At 39.3% G+C, this 17,022-nt stretch overlaps 2 protein-coding genes across 4 annotated transcripts in view; both read right to left on the bottom strand.

Annotated features, from left to right (window-relative positions):
* Window positions 1–3,130: 3,130 nt before the first annotated feature.
* Window positions 3,131–16,657, bottom strand: LOC124416085 (putative riboflavin kinase). Of its 3 annotated transcripts, none has more exons than XM_046896948.1 (4): window positions 16,488–16,657; window positions 4,380–4,531; window positions 3,525–3,627; window positions 3,131–3,391 (listed from the first exon to the last, which is right to left on the bottom strand). In XM_046896948.1, exons 1-4 carry the CDS (start codon window positions 16,501–16,503, stop codon window positions 3,204–3,206), a joined length of 459 nt encoding a protein of 152 aa, XP_046752904.1. In that variant the 5' UTR covers window positions 16,504–16,657; the 3' UTR covers window positions 3,131–3,203. The 3 variants fall into 3 exon arrangements, with proteins under 3 accessions (XP_046752904.1, XP_046752903.1, XP_046752902.1); XM_046896947.1 differs by lacking the exon at window positions 16,488–16,657 and adding an exon at window positions 6,207–6,526; XM_046896946.1 differs by lacking the exon at window positions 16,488–16,657 and adding an exon at window positions 4,835–4,978.
* Window positions 14,595–17,022, bottom strand: part of LOC124416083 (muscle M-line assembly protein unc-89-like) — a 21,246-nt gene continuing 18,818 nt past the window's right edge. Inside the window, exon 6 of the transcript XR_006930753.1 lies at window positions 14,595–14,605. The gene's annotated coding sequence lies outside the window, so the exon portion shown is untranslated. The remainder of the gene's footprint in view (window positions 14,606–17,022) is intronic.

Genomic DNA, 17,022 nt, shown 5'->3' with positions numbered 1-17,022 from the left:
CCAATAAATTTCATTCCACTTCATCGTACTCCATCAGTTGAACACGCGATCAGTACTGGAAGCCGGAACCTGCTTCGATTGCTTCTGAGTTGCACCTGTTTATCTCGCTCGTTACGACTACGGATTATCATTTCATCCCATATTCAGCAGTCAGGGAATCGTAAACCTGTACTTACAGCTAGTGATCGGTACTGTTTTTCAGTACCAATCCATCAACTTTTAACGATCCTGCTTCACTCGTCTCTGACATATCCACGACAACCACGATAGAGCTCATTAGCTATCGCCCAAAGAACGAACATATCGGGTATACCAATCGCCAATGAATAGACCTACTGGGAGCTGGGGAGGAAGTTGAAACAGCCCTTCATGGGGAGGAGGAACGGAGGGAGGGCTGGAGGCTCGTAATCGCTTTTAACGTGTACCTCGATGGAACTCTTCGACGAGATACAACCCTGGCCACCATGACAGCTGGGACACGCTGATAGATTGATGGCACGATTATGGCCTCCATTGAACTGCCAGTTATCCGCTTACGAGCTTCTAAAGAGCAAAGATCAAAGCGAATGATTTATCCCGTCCGCATGACTGCCCCAACGTCTGTATGACCAACTGTAAGCGTGCTTGTGCCTTCTGTAAGCTTCATCGTGTTCCGGACTGCAGAAGGACGAAGTGATTGAGATATCCGCGTGATTCCATTTCTCGCATATATCTGTCACCATACTCGTGACATTGAAATTCTGCCGCGTATGTATCAGAGTAATTAAAGCGGAATTTTCCTGTTAGGAATAAATCACTTACACTGATTGAGAACAGCTTGTAGTAGACAAAGGATCCGAGAAGCCGGAATTTTAGGACACCTATTTGAGATTAAAAGAGCAAACCCTTATATCAAGTACCTAACGCTTCAGATTTTTTTGTTTGACCTTTTTAAAGCAAAGAGAGTCAAGAGCTAAATTTTAGTAGCCAATTCATTCAGTTTGCTCAGCATTCTAGTGATCGTTTAAGTAAAACGCCACTTCGTCGGCCATTTTGTTCCACCCTATTCGTCAGTTCTTCCCCACCGTTCAATCAAACTTCGGAATCCTTCCAACCCTCGTCGAGTCTGGCTGTAATGACGCCCAAGCAAGCCCTTCTTTGTGCGTCAAGGACCGTGACTATACCAGTTCCACGACTCCCATCATGGTGGTCATATTTGAAGTGCAGAAGACTCAGAATCGGCACCCCTGATCACTGCTACTAGCCTAGTACCAGTTATGGGTTTTCTTTTGTCTGACGCGGTGTTCGATTAGACGGACTTATTAGCTCAGGGTGTGCTTTGCCACGGTTCACAGATCCGCCCACCCACAGGTTGGTCCCCTGTTTGGTTACTATCGGCCAAGTGCGCTTAGAACTCGCAACTACCATTCGATGCTACCCTAATACAGTTGGCAAAGTTTATTTTGTCCGTCCTAACACTTTCGTGGGGGATTCTGTACTCTGGATATAGTCCACGTATCTGAACAGGATTCTCTTTGACTGTGTCACGGTAGGCCTTGCTGGTTGTTGGATTCTTTGTCCAGCTTATATTCGAACACTAGCCCCATATGGGTGCAGGTGTCTTCGCTTCGCGTGTTCTTCTTCTTTATTCATCACCTCTCCATCGGTGAAATCCTCAGGGTTGCCAAAGACTGCTGAAATTTGAAGCAGGGAAACCCTATTTCCAATTCTGTCACGTCGGAAATTCGTGAAATTGTACACGAGCCTCTGTTGTCACCCCGTGATACGCGATGCTACCCTAGTACACATTATGGAGTTTCTATTGTTCTTCCTGACAACTTGATTAGTGACTGACTGATGCGACTTCACTGTTAACGACCTCTTACTCTCTAAAACGCTTGCAGGACCAATCCGCGCCGTCCAGAGTATTGACCGTCGGCTAACCCTGCTGTAACCCCCTATCTAACTGATACTAGCCTAGTACAGCCAACAGACTCACCTCCGTCAAGCTCGACGGGTTGATTGACAAGACAGCCATTTTGGCCCCCGTGTCAGGAAATTGGGTGCCAGGTATTTGTTCGCATATAGAAGTCGATAGAAGGAGTTCACCAGTGAGTGACAAGTGATAGACAAAATCTGCTTGTCTAAAATTATCGGAATCTTGTGCACTTGTGCTTGAGACATTAAGGATGTTACCCGTCGGTTAGATTTTCTTTGAACTGGATCATTTTGCAAGATTTTCACAACCTAGATTAGACCAGGAGAGAGGACAACGCCATTTTTACCACAAAATTAATTTCTAGTTTGTTCTGCTACCCTGCTCACCCTTTTCGCATTCCTATTCCGTTCCTAATCCCCTGGGTAAACGGTCTGATCTTCAGACGAACGACTAACTCTCATGAATCAGTTGAGATTGACCGGGTACAAAAGAGAAACGACATGCAAAGCGAAAGGGCTTCAGGAAGTAGAAGCAGGTGGACCTGAAAAGGAAAAGTGCGAAAGCAGAGTGTTTGAGGAAGTTATCTCACGGTTCAATAGGCGATCATAATGTCCACAAAGGCATCACCCAGAAGTCTGTTCGAGGAAAACGGATGCGCCCGGAAATGACGACCAGCACGCCAAGCGCCTAGGGCATCATAAGAAAGTGTCGTCACTCGGCGATTCGCCCAGACCCTGACGATTTCAACGTCATTCTATGCGCGTGAGGTCACGTTTCAACATCTGCTCAATGAGATGCAGTCCTGCTACGTTTACGATGCTCGTGACGCAGTCGCGTGGGCGTGTACAGTTTGTCTTTATGGGATAATTATTAACCGTGGCAAACGGCATTTGTGTACGTATAGTCCCTCTTGTTTCTTCCATACCTGTCGCTGGCTATATTCTCCTGGTAACCTCGCGATGCGTTCTGCACCAGCTGATTTATGACCCGCCGTAGCGAGTCGGGGAACTCAACCGCAGGCAGAGACGCTTTCTTATGTTGTCTATTTATTTTCACGTTCTTTATACATACCTCGTTCTCTCATTCTCAATTCGAAATTAAATTTATTCGGTAAACCAGCAGACCAAAATACTGCTACATTCAAAATACATTCAATGTTTATCGAGGTATTTCAGCATACGAATAAAAATCTTTAGAAAAAAAGTAAACAACATGCGTGAATTAAAACAGAATATGTTGGAATCATGATTGATTTTAGTTCTCTATTTAAACTTATTGTTTGTTTTTACGAAAGTATGCAACTATCGGCATAACTACAAAGTCCTCTTCCTCTCGTTTTTCGGACACCCTCCGTATTTTTTTGTTGCTCATCTTCGGTGAAAAAACTGTTGCTTCGATAAACTGCAAATTTTGATTCACTGAGGAGTGTGTCAGCAGCGTCAATATCCGCTCGTATTTCCGCAATTAGATCATCTGCAAAGAATGAGATTATTCTAAATTTTTGCCGCTGTTCATTTTCGGAATCGTTCACTTGCAAGCTTTGCATGTAAAACCTTAGTGCTTCTGAATGAGGGCAAAATTCCGTGAGAAATCAAAGTGCATTTACCAACAGAGTCAAATTTTTTTTCAGGCCTCAGATAACCAAGCATTACAACTCTCAATTCTGCTCCATAAAATTCATCTTGAAAATTGTGCATTATATGTGTCTCCTGAAAAAATGTAGATATGTACGGAGAATTTTTTATAAATACAGTCCACTGGAGCTGAATTGTTACAATCAGAGTAAAAATCTTATATGATATTGTTTATAGCAACAAGATAACTACAAGAAAAAAAAAGAAGCACCTTCATTTACCATAATCAAATGGGGGAAAAAACAAGTATGAAAGGTAATCAGTTAGGTAGAAAATTTCAATAACTGACTGACATAATTCGCTGCAATTTACTCTCATCTTTATAAATAAATGATATACCGTAATTTAGCCCGGGAATTGTCCTGATCTAAACACGACGAGAAACTAATTAAGGTCAACGGCACTGTCTGCAGATCGTTTGTCAGAAAAAATGTTGAAGTTAAGTTGAAGAAGGTCAGATACTTTCATTCAAATACAGCCGCAGGATAGTCGAAAGTATCCAATGATGAGACAACGATACTTTGACAGAGGTCCAAACCGAATCCTGCCTAAATACCCAACAAAAACAAAATTATCTCTTACACACGATGAGAACAGAGCTTTTCAATTTTGGTTAATCACAACCGTCGAGCAAAGGCTTAAATAATTTTTGACCCCTGCACCCGACCATCGGAGGGTAAAGACGCGAATCAGATACGGCGGTACGACTAGTACGGATTAACGGAACATTAATTTATCACGATAATAGCACAAACGGTAAATTTGGCCGGACAATTTCCGCATTGCAAAGAATTCGTAGTCGCATCAGTGCACAGACCCATACGTACCATCGTCTTCTGATTATTTTCGTAAAAAGGATTCCATCCTATGCTCATCACCATCTTATGAACTTCCCCCTTATTGACAGAAGCGAATCCGCAATAGACACCGGTGCCAATTTCCTTTGGCAAATTTTGCACTACTTCGTCTGGATAGTTTGCTGTTGATAATTTGAGAGATTTAAGTATTCTCACGAACTTGTTTCGCACCGTTATTCAACACATAACGAAAACACTTCCGGCTACCGATTTCATGTTATCCACAACGTTGCTTCTCGAAGTGCACATTTCTTACGCGATTTATCTCCTTTTGTATTAGAACGAACGTGCACTAAATCATATCATACCTGACGGAAGAATTACACCCGCAACGCGGTACTGCAAGTATAATATACAAGTAATGGTGCAAAATTAGAAGATAGAAGATCGGACGTTACGTGAACAGTTTTGAATAATACGTTAACCTGTTGGGATGCTCAATTCTCTGGAACCTCGACCGAAGCCTTTCACTATTGGGCCAACTGCGAAATGTGGTAAACCGGCTTGAAACATGCTCTCCTCTGTGCTGTAACTACTATCGTTATTGAATGGAGATGGCCAATGCAATAATCGCAAACACGTACGTACCGTCACTCGGTTGCGCAACATAACGCGCTAGATTACACGTTCAAATCATCGATTAGATACAATAAATAAATTCAGCTTCACACACAACTCGTCAATGAGATAACACCGATTAAGTTTCTAATCACTAGAGTAATCTATAAACCGCATATTTTCCGCCAAAGAAGATAGTCGAGAGTCTCGAGGTAGATACCGTGATTGAAAAAAAATCGAAAAGACCAAACGAATGTTCTAGAAACGCCGTATAACGTCTCCTTTGCATCGCGATAACCGATAGCAACACCAACTCGAAGCTCATATTATCCTAGTGAATTTATGCTCGTCTTATTCGCACCCTCGAGGCATTAGCTAAACTAGTTTTCACCATATCTACGTCTATTTCGGAATTTTACTGCTTGATACGGCAGCATTCGAAGGCCATCTACTGGTAATTTCTTCGGCATCGACTTACCACATGCACTGCACAGTCCAAGATCACCGATAGGCATTAACGTGGGATACGGTTCAAAATTTCATGGTGATCTCTTTGGACGGAGGTGATCCTCTAAGGATTTATTGCTTTTCCAACTCTTTGCTAATTAGGAATGACGCACAATCAACTGTGGCTAGACACACCGAAGTGCGTAATTATCGCTCTTTCCTGAATTAATAGAAGGCAACGCAGTCGGAGTGTCCGCTGACTTTCCGAACGAGAAGCTCATGCATAAAAATGCCATGCATCGCGCCAAGGCCGCGCAGGTAATGCAGGTAAAAAGTGCAATTATACGGACAGGCTCGTATTTAATATTCGTCTCCGATCGCGACCGGGATGACCTCAAAATATCGTCCAAGGTCGAAAAATTGACGGTCAAACACGACGATTACCTGCAGCGTTGCAGCGGTTAATGGAATCCGTCTGCAGGGCAAAAAGGCATGTCACGGGGATATTTTTTATTCACGTGTAACTCGACGGCCCAGTTACCATTGAACGATAGCCGATACGAGTATGAGATTGAAAAGAAAGGAGCTGAAGAGGTGAAGAACAACTGGCTGCTGTTACGCATCACGTGATATCATTCTTATTGCAGAACAGCGAATAGCTCGTTGAAACCGCAAATGACGCAACATACCGTCCGAACTCGGCCATGCAATTAATCGGGCGCTTAATTATACGCGAAGTAGCGCCGCGCCTGTTACCTACCTTTTGCCTGGTAAATAAATAAATACATATACCTGCAGTAATATGCAGCAGGATCCGAACCGCCGGCGTTGCAACGTCCCCGCTGCGTTCACGTGCCATTAAAGATTTCACTTCCACTCGCACGTAACGTAATATTTATCTGTCTGAACCCGGCTTTTCTTCTCCGGTTCTGTCTGCGAGGAAAGATGCTGGTTCCTTAAAGTTATGACAAGTCCTGGACCACCGAGAACAGGACGGCTCCACTCGACCGAGGCTTTTGATGGATTACACCACGCGGTCGTCTCGAGGCTACCGATGCAGTTGGCCTTGTTTCGCCATTAAGTCCATTGATATTTCATTGATCTCTTGCGAAATTCGCCTACTGATCACTCTTGTATCAGAGTCTGACGAGAAAAGTAAAAAATAAAGTTACAAAAAAGAAAAGACAAACAAACAACATCAAAATAAAATCTCACGAATCAATTACCGCGGTACGGTGAACATGGGATTAACCAGTTTCCGGAGAACGATTTACTTATTTCACCTCGTGTTTCCAGTGAAGATGTGGAAATTGTAGGTATTCCTACCACCTTTCCCCGAGAATTTCTGTAGGTATAGGACTTGAGCGAGCAAGTACGTTATGTACATATATATACCCTGCAGTTTTGTTCCAGATCGCTGAAGACTTTAACGAGCTGACTGGCGAACTTTGCCCTTTATTACACCCGCATCGAATACCCCGAGGCACGAAGTTACACGCGGTTGGACCTCCGACCACTCGCGGTTTGCACGCTAAATTTATGCAAATTCCACGGCTCCATGTTGGTCTCGTGCTGAGAAATCCACAGGCGGTACATCACCCGTACTCATGCCTCTCTACAACTTGTTTGCACATCTGCTTATATCGTCGATTTAGCCGCGCTTACTATTTTACTTGCCTATATAGGATTTTAACCTACTGGGAAAAGTGCGAGTTCGATTATCTCGCGTGTGAAACCTGTTATTCGTACAAATCGCATGGCGTATTGACGTGAACCTGAATTTGACGTGATTTGCGTCAACGAGCAGTACTTCGCTACTCGAAAATTTAATCACTTTTAAGATGTTAATTAAGCTTTTAGAAGTGATTTTCACCAGATCTTGAGTAAAGTGTGTCGAAATTCTCGGTGTCGAAGGTCAAGGGGAATAAGTTAAAATGTTTAACGTTTCGGCCCTGAGGGAGGCCCTCCTCAGAAGACTACGAATTTATTCAAACTGTTAACGACAGAATTAAACGAAATTAAAATTTGAATTTGGTTTGAATAAATTCGTAGTTTTCTGAGGAGGGCCCCCCTCAGGGCCGAAATGTCAAACATTTCAACTTTTTTCTCACTGACCTTCGACACCGAGAATTCTCACACGTTAATTAAGCTTCTCGATATTAATTTATTTTTGAAAATAAATTTTCCTGGAACTGCAGAAAAAGGAGCTTCTTTCGCCAAAACTGATTTCGAATGAAGTACTTCACGTTATTTCCATTGACATCACAGATTTTCTGCCTAATACTTTGTTATTTAACGCATTTCAGAATAAATTCCAATTTGTTTAAAATGAATGCAGAATCTTCAAATATCATATTGGTAACCTGGTTTCCTGAAATTTCCAGCTTCATTTCTAACCGAACTCCTCACGATCTCAAACGATCGAGTGTTCAAATGATTTCTCTATCTTAACCTTATGATGAAAATAAGAAATTGCGATGAATATTACAAGAAACAACGTGAAGATGATTTTTATCTTGTTAATACAATGGGTTTCGAGATTTTTTAAATATTGAATTTGCAAGGTAACTCCAAGAACGTTCACAATGACGGCTTTAATTTCGAACAGCAAATCAGCCTATCACATGGGCGATATTTCTTTTCGAATTAACAAAGAAAGATTTTTGTTTTCCGCGTTATTAGTTCCTATTCCAAATTCGAATGAGCACAAAGCAAAAAATCCCGAATAACTGTAATTCGAGAAACCTGAATTAAATCAAGTACGCGGAACTTGTCACTAATCTCGTAACCTTTCGGAGCCTTCCAGGTAACAATTGCCAATTGAATACGTACCTACGCATATAGACGCAGGTGAAATAATTTATACTGACAAGTTATACTGCCAGTTGGAAGTAAAAGTATAGGGCGTCATACGTATGTGTGTATGGATAAAGACGCGCGTGTATCGAAGACGTCTGCAAAGTCCATTTAGATAAAAAGTGCATTAACTATGACGAATAAGAAGTTCGCCGAGACAATATAGTATCTTGTTATATTCTGGAGTATGCTTTTAACATTTTTAAAACTCACATCTGTACATTAGTCGGTTCCACGATTTAATCTTCGACTTGCGTGATTTATTGGAAGCTGGACCGGACGTTTTTGGCTGTATCCTGGTTGCGAAAAAAATCTCTTAAAAATGGGCCTTATCTGCGTGTCGCATGAAAGCCTCGATTACTTCGAACTACTACAGGAGAGACTCGAAGAAACTCGGCATCAATCTGTGGTCAAACTTTTTCGTCGACAACTTCAGCCTCAGGACCAATTCGCTGTTTGATTTTAATTATTGAAAATTTTTCGGTTTAAAATTATTTTATTGATTTCCTGTATCTCGCCGCCATGCGCCATACCCAAGTATTTTTATATTCACATATCCTTTTTACTTCTCTTCCTTGTTTATCATATATTTAATTAACTTATCACTTGGAATTATAGTTGGCTTGCTGAAATGCTTGATTCGTACGCAGAATATTTGTTGGAAGTCAAGGGAATAAATAATTGGTATGTATACGTGCAGTTGCTATTGTCCCCTGAAAGTAGAACGGAGGTAGAAAAGAAGTCGGCTATAATCGCCGTTCCGTTCAGAAATTGTATGATTCGTTCAATTGTGATCTTGATCTATCACAAGGAATCGCAATATGCGAACTCAGGTTATTACTCCAAGCCTCTACACAATTCTGCTCCGCATCTTTCCCTCTTCCGTGCAGGTGAGGCCTTACAAGCCTTGTCACCTCCATACGCAATCGAAGGTCGTCATGGCACGCAATATAAGCACGTTTTACTGCTTTATAGCTTCATTTATAATATCATTTCGATTTATGCCTGACTGACCCCAAGCGTTTTCCTAACAAAATTCAATAACAAACATTAAATGTGTTTAAAATTCAGTAATAATAATAGATATCAGCCTTGTTTGTCACTGTGGCATAGGCATAAGTTTACCGATCATGGCTGCGTGAGTTGAATCATGCAAAATTTTAACGTCCAATATTCTTAGTCCACCTGAGCAGCTGCTGCAACCTCGAATGAATCTTAATATATTGAACATTTATACCTGCGGCTATAAAGTAATTAAGCTGTTGTGGAATGCACGTACAAAAATTCAAATTTCTTCTCATAATTTGCCATCGAAGGTGAGTGCGACGGTGTAAATAGCTATACTTATATTCCTAATACACATACCTGTATCGGTACCCTCCTGCGTACATGGTGCGTATATAATGTGCATGTGTGTGTACGCCTGTACGCCTGAGTAAACACGTAGATGATGGGGAAAAAAGTGGGAAGAAATGAAAGAAAATGAACGGCTAAGAGCATAGAGTGTAAGTCTCAACAGCACATGAAGCGATATTGCTTAAGTGCAGGCTTTACGCGGCTGTGCGAACTGACCCTCTTGGCCTCGGTACTTTTTTAATTGCGATGAACAGCCACTGCGACCAACCAACGAACCAACGACTATCTCCGAACGAGATGATGGCTATCGCGCGAAGCTTCTGCTCTTGAGAATAACTCAAGGTACCAATAAATCGAACTCAAATGAACCGTCTAGGAAATCATTCTGCAATACTTGAGTGTAATAATTGAGTCAATCGCATCGTGGGTGATGCTTTTTGATTCTCTTGTATTTATTTATACCTTAGAAATTTTGGAATCTAAATATGTGGAAGAAATGGCAATAAACTCCGACTAGACAGTTTTACAAACGATGTCAATGACGACTCTTAAGCTTGACATCTTAGGTAAGGTTACGCGTATGTCCAATTTTTATAAGCCTAATAATTAAAACAAAAGTATAAGTGATAATATTAATCTAAAATTTTTCTTCAAAGTGTAAATCAAGCAATATATAGGTAATAGATGGAGAGAACATACTTGCAATAATTTTTGCAATAAATTGGCGAGTATTGCCAATATATTTATTGAACGATACTCTTTCGTGCCATCAGAGGTGGGGAAAAAGACTATCGACAATTAGAAAAGAACTTCAATATATGTAGGTATGTATAATGTTGTAAGCGTGAAGCCAGCTCGTGCTTAAAAATGGATTTCAAGCCGAAGTCTAAGCAAACTTGGATAGAACAAATAATCTGGAGATATTTGAAATCTCGGAATAAAATACGACAGGCTAACTATCCACTGTTTGAACGGTTCTCTTGAAAAACCACATATTGCGACATCGACCGACTATACATTCGACCGATTCTCATTTACTTTATTTCCATTCGGCTATCCTTCAACGGCGACGAAATATCATAGGTTAAAATCTCACTTACAAAAACAAACATAAATAGAAATTAGAAGAAGAAAAAACTTAATTATTAGCTCTGCCGCCTTAAACGATTTATGCCTCTGACATAGTGCCATACGTATAATAATTCTCAGTTGCTATTTGTGAAAGCGATGAGCATCAGTTTTAATCTAGCTAAAAAACGTCGTACCATTAGTTTGAACTAGCATTTCTTAGCACTTGACTTAACAGTTACAGAAATTTCACGTTCTCCAATGTCGACGAGTACTCGTTGACACTGTTACAATTTCGTTCACATTCTATAATTTCATTCGAACTTACCGTCAGGCGTTGAACATCTAGCAGACAAATATTAAACACATCGGCAATGAGAATGACGAAAAATGATCGATTATTTTTTCTCGATTAATCGAATGTAATCGATTATTTTTCAAACCCAATTAATCAACTAACTCGATTATTTTTCCATAAAGTCCGTTTTTGTTTTTTACTCCTATCAACGATGCAATACAAAATCAATTTGTGTTGTTAAACTATCAATTATTACACCGGTCAATACGAATTTCGAGTTCTAAATGTCAAATTTAGATTTCTTGTGCGTAACTAATAATACGTGAAAAAATATTTTTTCATTAGATAAAGTTTATTTTCTCAAACATTTATTATAAATAACAATTAAACAAACTTCAGTTTCGCATTTAAATCACTCTTATTCGAAAATAATAATTAACAGTAAACTACAAATGTGAAAGAATTGATGAAAAAAAATTAAAAATTAATATTTTTCATACTTCTCCTATTTACGTATGGACTTTCTTCGTATCAAACCCCAAACGTAGTCTCCCATCATGTTCTCATTATACTACCTCTAATAACGTTAATAACGATAAAGTCCATCGCATCTTGGTGAAAACGTTTTCCTTTTTCTTCCGAATAGGCACCGATATTAGCTTCGAACGAAAAACTTTAAGGCTTATTTATCAACGTAAAACAGACAAAAACAAACTTTATAAGTAATAAATAAAGGTTTTTTGTTATTATTCGATGCATGGAATCGAAATTTATTTATCTGATTAGAAACTCAATCAGTTTCTTCCTTACTAAGTACCTATTTGATATAATAAGTGTAAGATAAATGAATATTTTAACCTGAAATTGAAAAATATTTTTAATTAAACTATAAATTATTAAAAAACTTCTCCGCTATTTAGACTACATACTGTAGTTCACCAAATTTCGATTACGTATACACCGTTTAAAAAAAGTGCGAAGTAATGAAATAATCGATTAATTTTTACCGATTCAATCGAGTCGTTTTCGATTATTTTTTTGAAATCGATTAATCGATGCATCGATCATTTTAAGCTAACAATAAGTGGTCATTGCTGATCGGCAATAGGAAATGTGAATCTACGACTTGAGATATGTCTTAATTTCGGCGCAAGAAACGAAATTTATCATCTGTATTGTACAAAAATCACTTCCAACGATGCTCGATTAGAATCCTAGACCGTTCTTTTCCTTCAGGCTATATTTCTCCGCAACTATTTCGCCTCGATCCAACGCTACAGTTATTATTCTGTACCCGGATTTGCGGTATCGGTATAATTATTGCAACAGCATTTATGGCATACACAATCATACCGCAGAAAAATTTTCAATTCCTCTCAAAGAACTCGACTACTGTGAAATTATTGACTCTCTATGCATTCGAATAAACCCAAGGCGACGTCGATACTTGCAACGAAGAAAAAAACTATTTTCGAAATAACAGTGTATGATTTGTGGATTTGGAACAATCTTTTTCTCCTTTCATTTATCATTACTGTTCGTTTCGTATACAGGAAAGAGACCAGAAACGCCTCGAATCAAAAGCAGGATTTCAGTGTCGCCAATTTTTAGTACCAAATCGAGTTCCAATTCTTATTATATAAGGTATAATAACGCAATGTATAAGAAAGAAATTCGTCGAACCAAGCTAAACAATGCGACAATTTCTTTAGCTCTTAATGGACCCACCGCTGCTATTATTATTGATACTTTGATCATGATCGTTGTTGGTGGAATTACCATTTATTTTTGTACAGACCACTCGGCGGCACGTGCTGCGCTATCTTGGCGCATTTATCAGTTACGCGCTTTTACACTCATCGCATCACACGCACCCTGGAGACGTGTCAGATTTCACGGTCTGAGGATTATCCGTATCCGCCTTGGAAATCCCAAATGCAAATGGCCACGAATAAAATAAAAGTCACAAATCAAACTGAATCATACTTGCGTCACTTCAAAGTCACCTAATATTATTCCAATCCTAATCGACAGTCGTTATATATGTACGTATATATCACGTATCATACGTGAGACACAAGCCCACTGTTTGACATCCATACCGACTTGTCGATTTTATGAGCATTTATTTACTTACCGGTCTGTATATATTACACATCACCTTTCGTTCAAATTGTTTACTCAATTTTCTCAGGATATTCTCAATGAATCGCAAAAAAGTTTTGCGAACTAGAGGCGATGTCCGGTGGAGAGTAACTACACGAGTAAAGTCACCTCGCGTACTTCGCAAAGGATTTATTCAAACCGCAATATCGAGAACGAAGCTCATTAGCATACGATGCTCGAAAGCACTTAAGCCTACAAGTTTAATGCGACTTCAACTCCCTCAAGTCAATCAATATTTCGGGGCCATGCAGACCGCAACCCGCAACTAACGTTCCGGCTTGACCTGTCGCAATCTAAACAATCACCAACCGGCTAGTTCGTTTTTTGACATGCAATTATTTTTTTCACTCTTTTTTTCCAACTATAATTACATACCTATCACCTATTCCTGTCACGTATATACCTGCATCATGTTCCAGATTAAGTCACGCGGCTATAATGCGTCATATGATGTGTGAGCTTTAAGCACGGATTTTCAAAAATATCGACAAGAGCAGCAAAATTTCTGTCACTGCTAATTTATTTATTTTCGATTTTACTGACTATTTGCAAACAATCAGACAGTCGTTCGTCATGGAATCTCATCCAATTGTTCGCCTTTTTGCAAGTAGGTATACCAATTTATCCAAGCGATAAAATTTGACTGACGAGTACATCGGTGTATATTTATAGTAATGCAAGTAGAACGGGGAAAGTAAACTGCAGAACGCGTGATTGGATTCGATTATAGTGATTCCAGGACTCGGTGTAAACATAGGCAAGAAGCTGTGAGTGCATGTCGATGCATTCCCCACGGATCCCTCTATTACGTAACATCAACTGTTTCAGCAATTCAGTTGATTTCCTTCGACTCGCCCAGTCGAGGTTACTGTATAATTTATACCTTTCGGTGTACAAACACGAAAAATGCAGGTCTCACTGGATTGTGGACTCGTTGCAAATTAGCCCCTCTTACCCAGACCAGTGAACTGTTTCAAATGCACAACTTCCAAGGGCGCGCTAAGGCATGTGAAGCAGGAGGAACCATTAGAGCACAAAATGCAGGCATCGGCAGACGAAATGGAAGCAGTAGAAACACAAGATTCAGTTAATTGCATCATGATCATCGTTTGAAATATTCCTCAGAAGTGGACCCTCAATATTGCATAATCATTACATAAATAACAGGAAAGCGTTTAAGAATGAGACCTATTTTCTTGGATAAATAACTATTGTTTATAGATGATTTCAATTAATATTAGATCCTATAAACGTTGTGACAAATTTTCGTGTCAAGCAGATCGAGATTGTTTGGAACATGTAGAAATGAAAATTAATTCGTGTTGCTCGATAGACTGTAGAACAAGTTGACTACACTTGAGCATAAACAAGCCAAACGTAATCGCGCATTCGGAATCATTAAAGGATTAACATACGAGTCGAGCTAATAATTACCTTATGCATATACCTATCCCACATTTCTCTTATGCCAGAAACTCAGCGTGAATACCAATTGCGAGGAACGGCACACTCTCATTAAACAGGTTATTTATTCAGTACTATCTTCATTAAAACTTCCAGAATACAAACAATATTATCCAGTTTTGGAAGAGTCGATAAATATTTAGAGAGGTCTCTCAACCGAAAAGACATTATGGCATCCCGGGGTGAAAATTACATGAAAAATACATTCCATAATCCATTTCTAAGTACCTGATGATTTTCTGATTTCTTTTTTTTCTTTTTTTCTTTTTCAATGCATCATCGCACTTGCACGTCTCAGATCAGAACGAACACATAATATTGGAGCTTTTTTGATAAGCTAGGCATGAACTCTTATCAATTTTTCCGGATCAATCGGGCGAACCTCATCAGTCATTGATAAACATTCGGTGTGACTGATCATCGCGAACACGTACGTAAATCAAGTTTCGCAAATAAATGAGCAATTATTCACAGGTAAACACAAAAAAAATTTTTTTTTTCAGATTATATTTGAATAAATAAATTTTGCCTATGCAGAAGAACAAGGAGAACACTTTCGTCAAGATGTGGTGGACTTTGAACTACGTTGTCAGGGGCATTATAATGAGAACAAGACGGGAGATTATGCTTAGGGTTTTATACGCGAAAGTTCATATTAATTTTTGAGCTTTGTTTATCAATCCTTTTACTTTTTTCGTTCATTATTAAATATTTTTTTTTAATAATATTGATTAAAGTCTGAAACTGAAGTTTGTTTAATTGTTCTTCACGGTAAGTGTTTGAAAAAATAGGTGAGTTTTCTTAAAATTCAAAATATCATTCTCGTTTGTATAAAAATAAATTGTATTTAATGAAACCATTTTTTTTATTATTAAACTAGAAGAAATCAAAATTTGACAAATAGAATCCAGACTCAATATTCGTGTTGACCGATAATTACAGGGATACATCATTCTACTAACCTTCTACCGTCTCAGCTTTTCTTGTAGGATAATTATTGACTGGCGTGTACCTACCGCTGAAATATTAAAGCGTCAATAAACACCAACAACAAAGTGACGGAACCAGTTTAAATATTAACCAACTACCATAGCATATACTTGCCTGTGCTTATCTATGTCTATTTATCAATCAGTCCGACTTCATAGTATAATATTACACTCGTCAACGGTGACAGAGACAGAGACTTCGGGTAACAGATAATTGAAATAACCACTTCTGTATTTGCATACATCTAATACCTGCTGCCGAATACGCGATCAGCTGTCGTAGCTTTTTTTCAATTTATCAAGGGATGAAAACGAGACATTCGAAATTCAACTTCGCATCTATCATGACAAAACGCATTATTTTTTATGGTATAACGTTGCAATATAGGGTCAGTATCCACAGGATAAGTAGTATTACTATTGTAGTGATTACGATGATCCTTCTCTGCTGGAAATGATTCGGTGACGACGGTTGAATCACCATGTTTATTATTTCCAGTGGCGATCCAGGCGGAGCCTGTATCATCCCAGCATCGCCTATAGTAGATATTATTTCTATGAATGAAGTACGACGGAGTCAGTAGACACGCTTAATTTTGATCCTGGGTATGTATGATGACAGTTTTCAATCTTTGTAGGACCAATCAACTTCTGCATGTGTTTCAAAAGTTGCAAATAAGCGTCGAATATTGTCGTGATAACGGTTGTAAAGTTCGTCGGTAATTATACATTATCACACAATGACGGAAATCCGCCGATATCCGATATACGTTATTATACATATGTGCCAATGAATGTAACGAAAGACAAAACCAGTAAAAAAAAATCGTTCTGATAAAGATCACGGGAAAGAACACAATGCTGTAAAACACTCACGTATGATGTTGCCCATTGTTGCGGTTAGCGCGTGAAACTCTCTTCGAATATCAAGTTTTGTCCAGTTCAGAGACAACGAATTGTTGGGTACCGACTGCAGGTAACCAAGATAATACTCGAAGCTTCGCCGGCTAGCGACTTGACTTATCTAAAACCAACGTAAAAATTCGGGTCATCAGTCACTCATCAGCGCTTCAGTAACAAAATATCACGGTAGTTAGTGCATCACAAAACTGCAAAACTGCACGTGATACTCAATTCTGTAGCCTGATGTAAGCTTGACGAGTTAAACGGGGCAGTTAACGGAGTTCTCTCTGTCTTTATAGTTGTAGGATTCCTGATGAATTTGAAATTGAACTCCCCGGTGTATTCGTAATAATATCGGACTTGGTATCGTTAATATGGTATTCGGATCGCGATGACAATTTTCTGCTTTTACACCACTTCAGCGACGTTGGGTGCCACTGAAATTTGTTCGTTGTGCCCCTGCAGTGGGCGTACAAAAAGAGGACTATAAAGGGATCAGGGTACCAGG

The sequence above is a fragment of the Diprion similis genome, chromosome 2 (assembly GCF_021155765.1).
Source record: "Diprion similis isolate iyDipSimi1 chromosome 2, iyDipSimi1.1, whole genome shotgun sequence".
Taxonomy (NCBI): Eukaryota; Metazoa; Arthropoda; class Insecta; order Hymenoptera; family Diprionidae; genus Diprion; species Diprion similis.
Note: the sequence above shows the minus strand (reverse complement) of the source record. Positions and strands in the feature narration are given on the sequence as shown.

Bases quoted from the DNA above. Each gene is read 5' to 3' on its own strand.
- LOC124416085 (XM_046896946.1), bottom strand. From the start codon at position 4,922: ATGTTTCAAGCCGGTTTACCACATTTCGCAGTTGGCCCAATAGTGAAA. The intron at 4,532-4,834 runs GTTAACGTATTA...AATTATCAACAG, and splicing joins AGAATTGAGCATCCCAACAG to CAAACTATCCAGACGAAGTA. The intron at 3,628-4,379 runs GTACGTATGGGT...ACATTTTTTCAG, and splicing joins AAAATAATCAGAAGACGATG to GAGACACATATAATGCACAA.